Source organism: Cephus cinctus, unplaced genomic scaffold (assembly GCF_000341935.2).
Source record: "Cephus cinctus unplaced genomic scaffold, Ccin1 Ccin1_scaffold0696, whole genome shotgun sequence".
Lineage (NCBI taxonomy): Eukaryota > Metazoa > Arthropoda > Insecta > Hymenoptera > Cephidae > Cephus > Cephus cinctus.
Window position 1 is genome coordinate 435,465 of NW_014333318.1, and position 8,608 is coordinate 444,072.

At 48.1% G+C, this 8,608-nt stretch overlaps 2 protein-coding genes across 14 annotated transcripts in view; one reads left to right on the top strand and one right to left on the bottom strand.

Moving 5' to 3' along the window:
• Positions 1 to 8,607, top strand: part of LOC107270006 (alpha-mannosidase 2) — a 96,247-nt gene extending 87,640 nt beyond the window's left edge. For 9 of the 10 annotated variants that reach the window (XM_025087491.1, XM_015744597.2, XM_025087489.1 and 6 more), the window contains one exon: positions 5,783 to 8,607. In XM_025087491.1, coding sequence (XP_024943259.1) covers positions 5,783 to 8,391 — 2,609 coding nt within the window. In that variant the 3' untranslated portion in view covers positions 8,392 to 8,607. Of the gene's footprint in view, positions 1 to 958; positions 1,734 to 5,782 lie in introns of those variants that run through there. The other variant, XM_015744598.2, reaches the window with a different exon arrangement.
• LOC107270016 overlaps positions 1 to 8,608 on the bottom strand; it is a 120,567-nt gene that overhangs the window by 106,349 nt on the left and 5,610 nt on the right. The window contains exon 2 of one of the 4 annotated variants that reach the window (XR_003060404.1): positions 8,212 to 8,346. The exons of the other annotated variants lie outside the window; for them this stretch is intronic. The gene's annotated coding sequence lies outside the window, so the exon portion shown is untranslated. Of the gene's footprint in view, positions 1 to 8,211; positions 8,347 to 8,608 lie in introns of those variants that run through there. 4 annotated transcript variants of the gene reach the window in all.

Sequence of the window (8,608 nt, forward strand, 5' to 3'; positions counted from 1 at the left end):
CCCCTTCCCCCCCCCCCCTCCACCCACCCGCACCATCGCGTAACTTCGTTAATGCACACGTGTCGTGTCTAATGAGTTATAATCAGGCGAGGAGCGTTGAGTGTAGTTTAATGGTTTGTTCGCCGGCATTAGGCTCTCCTTTTAGCATGTAATAACGCTTCGTTATTGCGCGAGGCAGCCACCCTGTAATTTCGCGGGCCAATGGCTACCTCAAATAATTAAAGCAATTTACGTGACGTATATACGGTCCCGCCACTTTATTTCATTTTTGGAGGATGGGTGATTTTCTTTTTCCTAATATCGTTCACCGACGATTACTCCCGGGACGCTCGTGCCGATTTTCTTGCAATTCTTTTGTACCGCTGGTAAAAAAAATTTTTGGGGTGGGAAAAATGATTTTTTAATTTCTCTCGATCATCCCTACCTCGCCTTTTGTCGTTAGTTTCACTGTGACGTCACGATGCGCTTGACGCTCTTTCGTCTAGTCGCACGTTAACCCGCGTGACTTCATCGACGTTTGAATAACCATTGTAAATGCGATATTAACGTGCAATTTGCTGATTACAATGGCCGCCGTGCATTAGCATTGCCGACGCCGATGTCGTTTCGCTCGTGAATTTCTACGTCATTGCCGTCATGGTCGGCTCTGCGTATGTCGACATTGAGGAGCAATTCACTCGCGCGTATTCGAAATGCGATGTTAAATATTTTAAACGGCTCATCAGCCGGACTGTTACGACTATTAGTAATTTAATGTGATTAATAATGAACATTCGTAGTTTGTCACTTGCTAATCGTCAGAACGAAATGACAGCACGCGATTCTCTACTTTGAAATTTTGCCAGTTTTAATTGCCGCCGTACATTTTTTCACACTGCTTTACCGACGCAGCAACGATTCTCGCGTCGTAAGCATTTCTAACCCCCTCTCGTTCGTTTCGTTAATTACGAAAAATTAATTCAATATATTCTTTTAATATTTCTTCAATATCCTTTATTGTCCTGAAACATTATTTTTTTCTTCGCTATCATTTCTTATCAGTCTAATTGAGCATTAACGAATTGCGCAATTACCTTGTCTAAGACCCGAATAACTCTGTTACCTCGAAGGGCCACTTGAAGTTCCCACATGTAGTTGTACGTCGTAGACTAGTTGGGTACCAGTGGGGAAACTATGGAGAAGGATGAAGAGAAGGAGTACAAGAAAGTCCCGCTAGAGGGACGAGTGCGCCAGACTACGGTGATTGCGATTTAACCCAGTCAAGTTTTCCTTCTCACCCGCCCTACGTATTCCCAGACGTTTCCAGCGCTCGTGTCCTTGCCAAACTTACTTTACTTACTTCGAGCAGTGCTGCGCATTCGAATAGAGCGTGTGTCTACTATTTTCCTTCGACTCCATCAGACACACGTGTCTGCCTCTGTTTACGTAACAAATTCCCTCGAAAATTGCAGGCAACAAAAACAGCAATCGAACGACACACGATACCCATAAAGCCAATACGATTGATCCAAGATCACTGAAAATTATAAAATTAAAATCGCGAGTGACGTCATTCAACTATCAACGGTGGATGCTTGATCTAGTTTTAAAGTTCTTCCAGAACCTGTGGAAAAATATGAGGGACCGCTCCACGGATACGCTTTTGATAATAGGAGCTCGGATATAGTTTCGTAACAAAGTTACACGAAGCGTCGGGGTGGGGATGCCCCGCGGCTGCGCTATTTATTCACAAGGTAAACTATTTGTTTTATGCAAATCGCGTTAAACCAACGTTAACCGTAGCAAAGGGGGGAGAGGGGGTCTGGATGGGTGGGAGTGGAGGGGGAAGAAGACGGCTCAACATTTTAAACGGCTCATCAGTCAGATCACTGCAATCTCGACTGGATCCAAGAAAGAAACGTGACGTAATTTCCAGGAATCAAGATTTCTCCTCTTGCACGTGTATCCCCCCCTTTCGCCCCTCGTCATCAACCACCCTCGTCGTCCACGTCAAAATTCTACCATCGCCAACCTCCTGCCTTCTCCTTCTTCAGCTGGTCCTGTGCTCTCGTGTACTTTCATCCGTTTTCATCTTCCTGACGCTGAGCTGATCGTCATCTGCTCGAGCAATCCTAATTGAAATAACTCGTCCTCGGCCGACGTTCCCAATGGCTTAACAATGTCGGCATTCCGCACTACCCTCTTGGCGAACTCAGGGCTCTAAGCCCAGCTACCGAATTGTCCGACTGTAATAATTCATGGCGAGGGTCTAATTAAATTCGGTTCCTCTAACGAGCTGTCGCGGGCCTCGAGGAGGCTGGAGGAAAGCTCGAGCTGGCTCCCGTTGTTAGCCTGCCCGACATTTCTCACGGTTTACCACAGCAAATCCACCAGGAGTACCAACCGCTCCTGGGTAGGAAAGTGCTGCTTCGAGTAAGGAGCTTTCCAATTGGACTTTCTCTACCGAATTGCAGTAGGTCCAGCCAGGTGACCTCCCGGCATCGTAGCAGTTGAAATTCGAAATTATTTAATTTTTAAAACTTTTTCCTTTTTATTCATACAATTTTACGAGATTACTCAGTAATTATTTTTTTTGGGTTACCAAACTGCGGGTAATTTTTGTATGGGCTCAATGTGATGCATTTTCTATCGTTGGTGCATTTAACTCGTGGTTTTACGTAGAAGGTAGTTTACTTGGAAAATCTTCAACAATGCCTACCCATTGTTGTCTCATTCGAATTACCCGCTCTTTACTCGCTGCGTTTTTTGTTTATAAGCACAGGAGTACATCGCTCGGCCTTGTTCCTTGGTAACGCGAGCCTTTAAATTGGACTTCATTTCGAAGGGTGCATTCAGTATATATTCGTGATTTGCTCGCTCGATCTTACGAAAAGGTTCCAGGTGGAACATTGCGGTATTTATATTCAAGATTGGTATGGAAAAATGAGGAAGAAAAGCCGAAAATTAGACGTAGGGTGTAGTCGGTAGGCAGGTTCATGCATATAAACGGTTTTTATATACCGTGGATGTGGGTCGCGTATCGACGCTGGGGCAGGCGTCGGCGTCGACCAGAACGCAAATTGCGAACGGACAGAGCGTGGAAGTACGTGTGCACCCTGACAAAAGCGACATAATTGGATTCCATTGAAACCGTGTTCCAGGCACATTTTTTGCACTGTCTATTCTTTTTTTCCTTGTCCAGCCCACGTGACACTTTCGACTGAATTTCCGCAATCCGAAACGTCAAATCGCGTCACCCCGCCACTCGTCTCCTCCGGGAGCGTTTCCTGTCCCATGCGTGGGCTTCGCTTTATTTTCCTTCAGAGTCAAAATTTTCGTCACCCTAAACGTCACTGCGAGACCGAAGCATGATTTCTTAAAGCGGGATATCGTCCATTAAATATTTACCATACAAATGCTTGCTGTGTCTCGCACCAAGTGAATTACAAATTTTTTGTATTTTTCTTTTCGCTTTATTTTCGTCCAGAGTCCAAATTTTCGTCACCCAAACGTCACTGCGAGACCGATTAACGAGCATGATTTCTCAAAGCGGGTTATCGTCCATTAAATATCTACCATATAAATGCTTGCTGTGTCTCGCACCAAGTGAATTAAAAATTTTTTCTACTTTTCTCTTCTCTTTATCGATCTTCTCACAATTTTCTCTACACAGACATCCCAGTCGTCTCTATAGAAGCTCGTGTCTAACGGTGCTAAAGGGAATCGCATAGTGCAAGACGTACTGGATGGATTCAGCATGGTCCAATTCCAAATTCCCATAGACGAAATTCCAGGAGCCATGCTGATTCCTGAAATTCCCAATCCGCACGAACCATCCGGATTAACCCGGAACATTCCAAGAGACCACTGATAAATAGTCGGTCATTACCAACCTGTCGAGCGTTTACCGCACACGGAATACGGGATTGTACAGCAGTCCATTCGCTGAGACTCCATTACGAAATCAATGCACCTCAAAAACAGCATCCCCAAGCCCCATTGGACGTGAGAGTTAATAAAATTTCTCTTAAAAAAAAATCGCCCCCCCCCCTCCAAAAAAAAGAGAGCGCGGGTTCAAAAATATACATATAAAAAAGAGACCATCCCAAAAATCTCTCAAGCACGACAACGTCGTCTCTCACGAAGAAGACCAAATTTGACATAACGCGCTGTCCCACCAGGAGATTTAACCCTGGTATCTTTGGTCGTGCACCAAGGGTGGGATAAAGGATAGGGATATATTATCTAACTACCGCTGACTTTAGCTAATTCTATTAGCTGCCGAGCCTTCCCCCGGGATTAATTTTGCGGCTTCTCTCGCAGTTAATTCTAATGGCTCTCGGCTCGTAGCCTCTCTCCTTCCCACCCCCTACCAGCGTCCCACTCGAACGACCCATCCTCTCCCTCTCTCTCTTACCCGCGAAAATATTTTTTACCACAAAATTAAGCTACCTTCGCTCTGGTAACGACCAAATGTTTTATGCCTTTCATCCATAATTCCCCTCGAGTCTCCTGCATGCCGTGTAAAAAGTCATTGCTGAAATAACGCAAAGGCAATGTAAAAAAAAGTCTCCTAAGGTACGTTCGTAGTTCGGAGCCCGAGCTGCGAAGTCACTCCAAGAGGGATTTGGTCGATTCATACGTCCCAGTGAAGCTCGCGAAGTGCCGGGCGAGCTTTTTCGTTCGTACACTCTGTGCGTGGGTAGTATGTATATATACCGGTAGAACAAAGCGGTCGCTTCGGAATAATTGGTTATCGATTTACAGGGAATCGGCCGGGTCTTGATAATCCTGGAGCGGACGTCCCTCTGGCTCGTGCGAGCTTTCAAAAGCGCAGACTGCTCATGGAGCGTCAGGATAGATAGGGAGCACAGTTACCGATGCGTCGCCACGTGCGTACCTGCCTATACGTTAAAGTCATACGAGAGCGGAGAGGCAGTCATCGACGCGTGTATACCCTTTATGTACATAAGTATATCTATATATATATACGCACAAGTATCGCTATCACGTGCGTACGAGGGTAGCAATGCCCGGAGCTCGTCGCAAGGGTTGGCATCGGGTTTATGAAAGCGTATTTCCCATTTGAAACCGGCGCCCGTTGGCGCGAGTCGTTGAACGACCGAGATAAATATTTAATCGAAGCGACGATCTACGCCGTGTACGAGCTTTAAAAGCGCACCAGCGGGCTTATTGCATTCCATAAAAATAAATGGATCGGGGTACGCTGATCGCATCGGCCGCCAGCTCGGACCAGACTCGTTGGTCGCTGTCCGGTGCTGGAGTTAACGAGTCGTGCCGCTCGAGGTTTATGTGGTGCGGAAGATAGAAAGATTCGGTTAAAAAATGGATGAATTAAAAGAAAAAGGGAGCTTCGCACCCTAGGATCTTCTTAGGTGGGAATCCTGTGTTGCGGGTTGGAATTTGGGTTTAAGAATTTTCGAAGGCTCTACCCTGTCCAGGTTTTGGGGAGATTCTGAGGTCTGACTCTGGCTGGGCTTAGATCATGATAATAATAACAGTTGGTACACTCTGGCTTTACGGTATGGTATCCCATCGACGGAAGTGGCAATGTTCATCCTGGATGATGGGATCCTTCTTGGTCATGCGTCTCCTGAGGGATACGAAGCTCGCGCGGAATTACCTGTCACCTAGGGGATTCCTTCCGGGCTTCGTAGCCTCTCTGCTCTTTACTATATATCCTGCTGAGCCTCTTCTTCTGAAAATATCTCTTCCACTTTCGCAACGGTAACCGCCGTTCCCAGTTTGTCCTCGACTAATACCGGTACTCTTGTTTGCGTAGGTCACCAGTGGCTCAAGACTAATTTGGACGTTACGCCTGAATCCGGCTGGGCCGTGGATCCCTTTGGGCACGGGGGAACCATTCCGTATTTTCTAAAGGCTTCCGGCGCTTCCGGTACAGTCATCCAGCGCATTCATTACGCCTGGAAGCAGTGGTTTGCCAAAAAGAGATACGGCGATTTCGTCTGGCGTCAGCCCTGGGATCAGAGTGGGTCGGGTGATATGCTAACGCACAATCAACCCTTTGATATCTATAATATCAAACATTCGTGCGGTCCGCATCCCCACGTCTGCTTGAACTTCGACTTCAGGAAGATACGCGGCGAGTACACGGAGTACTCCGTCAAGGCGATGGATATAACTGAGCACAACGTTAAGCAGCAGGCTGAACTCCTCCTGCAACAGTACTCGAGAACTGGTTCGCTCTTTCCTCACAACGTGGTGCTGATGCCTCTCGGGGATGACTTCAGATACGATCACGCCATTGAGTGGGATCAGCAGTACACGAACTACAAGATCCTCTTGGACTACATAAACAGCAGGAAGGAGGAGTACAATGCTGAGGTTGCATTTGGTACGCCGAAGGATTATTTTCGTGAGGTAGAAAAACGCGTAGAGAAGTTTCCCACGCTGAAGGGCGACTTCTTCGTCTATTCCGACATCTTCAGCGAGGGCAGACCGGCCTACTGGAGTGGATACTTCACCACCAGGCCGTACATGAAGATCCTGGACAGGGAGCTCGAGGCCAATCTCAGATCAGCTGAAATTCTTTACAGCATAGCGTTAAACGTCGCTAAGCAGTCCAACATGGATATTAAATTATACGAGACGTACTTTGAGAAGCTGGTAAAGGCCAGGAGGAACCTGGGTCTGTTTCAGCATCACGACGCAATCACGGGAACCTCGAAGGCCTTCGTCATGAAGGATTACGCTTTGAAGCTTTTCGAATCCATTTCCGACATGACGAGTCTTCAGAGCTTTGCCATTCAGTCCTTGGCAGCTACCACAGCCAAGTCGAATTCGGTCTACGTTCTTCCAGAGTCCGACAGGGACAGCTACGAGAAGCTCCCGAAAAAAATTCCGATATCTGTCAGCCCGCAGGAGACTAAGAAGATCGTCCTCTTCAATCCACTTGCTCAGCCTCGCCAGGAAGTAATATCCCTGAAGGTGACCACGTACAAGATCCGGGTACTGGATCCGCAGAAGAGTCCCATACCCTATCAGATAATTCCGGTTATGAACGCCACCAGCATCACCCACGAGGTCTACGTGATCCTCTTCATCGCTGAGCTTAAGCCCCTCTCGATAGCCACTTACCATCTTCAGTACGTTGAGAAGGTGCCGAGCGAGGCCATTTCCACGGTTTACTGCAGCAGATGTGGCAAGGACACCCTCTTCCCGATAAAGCCAATGCAGATCGGCGACGTGCAGCTGGAGAGCCACAGGATGAAGCTCCTCTTCGACGGCCAGACGGGGTTTCTGAAGAGAGTGACGAAGAAGTCATCAGGAAAGATCATGCAGTGCGCTATACAGTTCGCGGCCTACCCCTCGGCACAGTTTCACAGTGGAGCATACCTCTTCATGCCGGATCCCAATCTGCGTGACAACGACAAGGACGTCCTTGAGGTCTACACGCCCCACCAGAAGATCTACATCATCTCCGGGCCACTCAGCTCCAGGCTGACTGTCGAGTATGGTCGCTTGCTTACGCACCACGTGGCCATCTATCACGCCGAAGGTGGCCTTGCCGAAGCCATCTACCTCAGGAACATCGTGGACTTTGAGACCCCGCCGAAGAACCGCGAGACCGAGATGTTCATGAGGGTCCAAACGGACATCCTCAACGGGGAACCCCCGGAATTCTATACCGACCTGAACGGACATCAGATGATCAAGCGGACCAAGATCGAGAGGATTGGCATAGAGGGTAATTACTTTCCCATAACAACGATGGCCTACATCGAGGATCCGAATCAGAGGTTGACCCTGATGGTGAACCACGGCCAGGGTGCTGCCAGTTATCAGCCAGGCTGGCTGGAGGTGATGCTGGACAGAAGAACCTTGTACGATGACTCCAGAGGGATGGGCGAGGGCCTCCTGGACAATCGTAAAACGGTCATGAAGCACTGGCTCCTCCTGGAGGACGTTGGCTCCATCCGGGACCAATACTCAAAACCATCCCTGTTCGCTAATCATTTGAGCAACGCATTAAACTATCCAGTTAACATATTCGTAGTTGACGGCACGGAGTCCGAAGTGAAGTTGTCACCGGAAGTTCGGTTACTTACTCAGAGCTTCCCCTGCGACCTTCACCTTCTCAATCTCAGGACCAATCACGATCAGAAGCTTCCTCAGTTGCCTGTCAATAGCGCCCTGATGGTCTTGCACAGGCAAGGCTACAGCTGCGCTGTAGGTGCTGACACTGTCCTGAAGCATTGTCCGATCAGTGATCACATAGTCCAGGGTACGTCGTTCTTCAGACTCAGCCCGAACGTCACGAAGATGTCCTTGACGGGAACCAGGAGTCAGAAGCAGCTCAAGGACGGTCTTCAGGACGTCAGTCTTCTGCCAATGGAAGTTCAAACTTACAGCGTCAACTTTGTGCAGTGATTAGGACACGATCAGTCTCAAGACGCTTGAAACGATGACGGAGTCCGGCTGTCACGTATCGGCGGTTCGATTAACGATCGAACCATTCCCTCTGCTTTAGGAAATTGATTTTAATCAAACTCGAATGTCCACGAACTCTGCTGAGATTCTTGCCGTGTTGCGCCAATGGTCTCGGGGGTCGACTTACGCAGGTAAATTCCTCCCCCCCCCCCCCCCC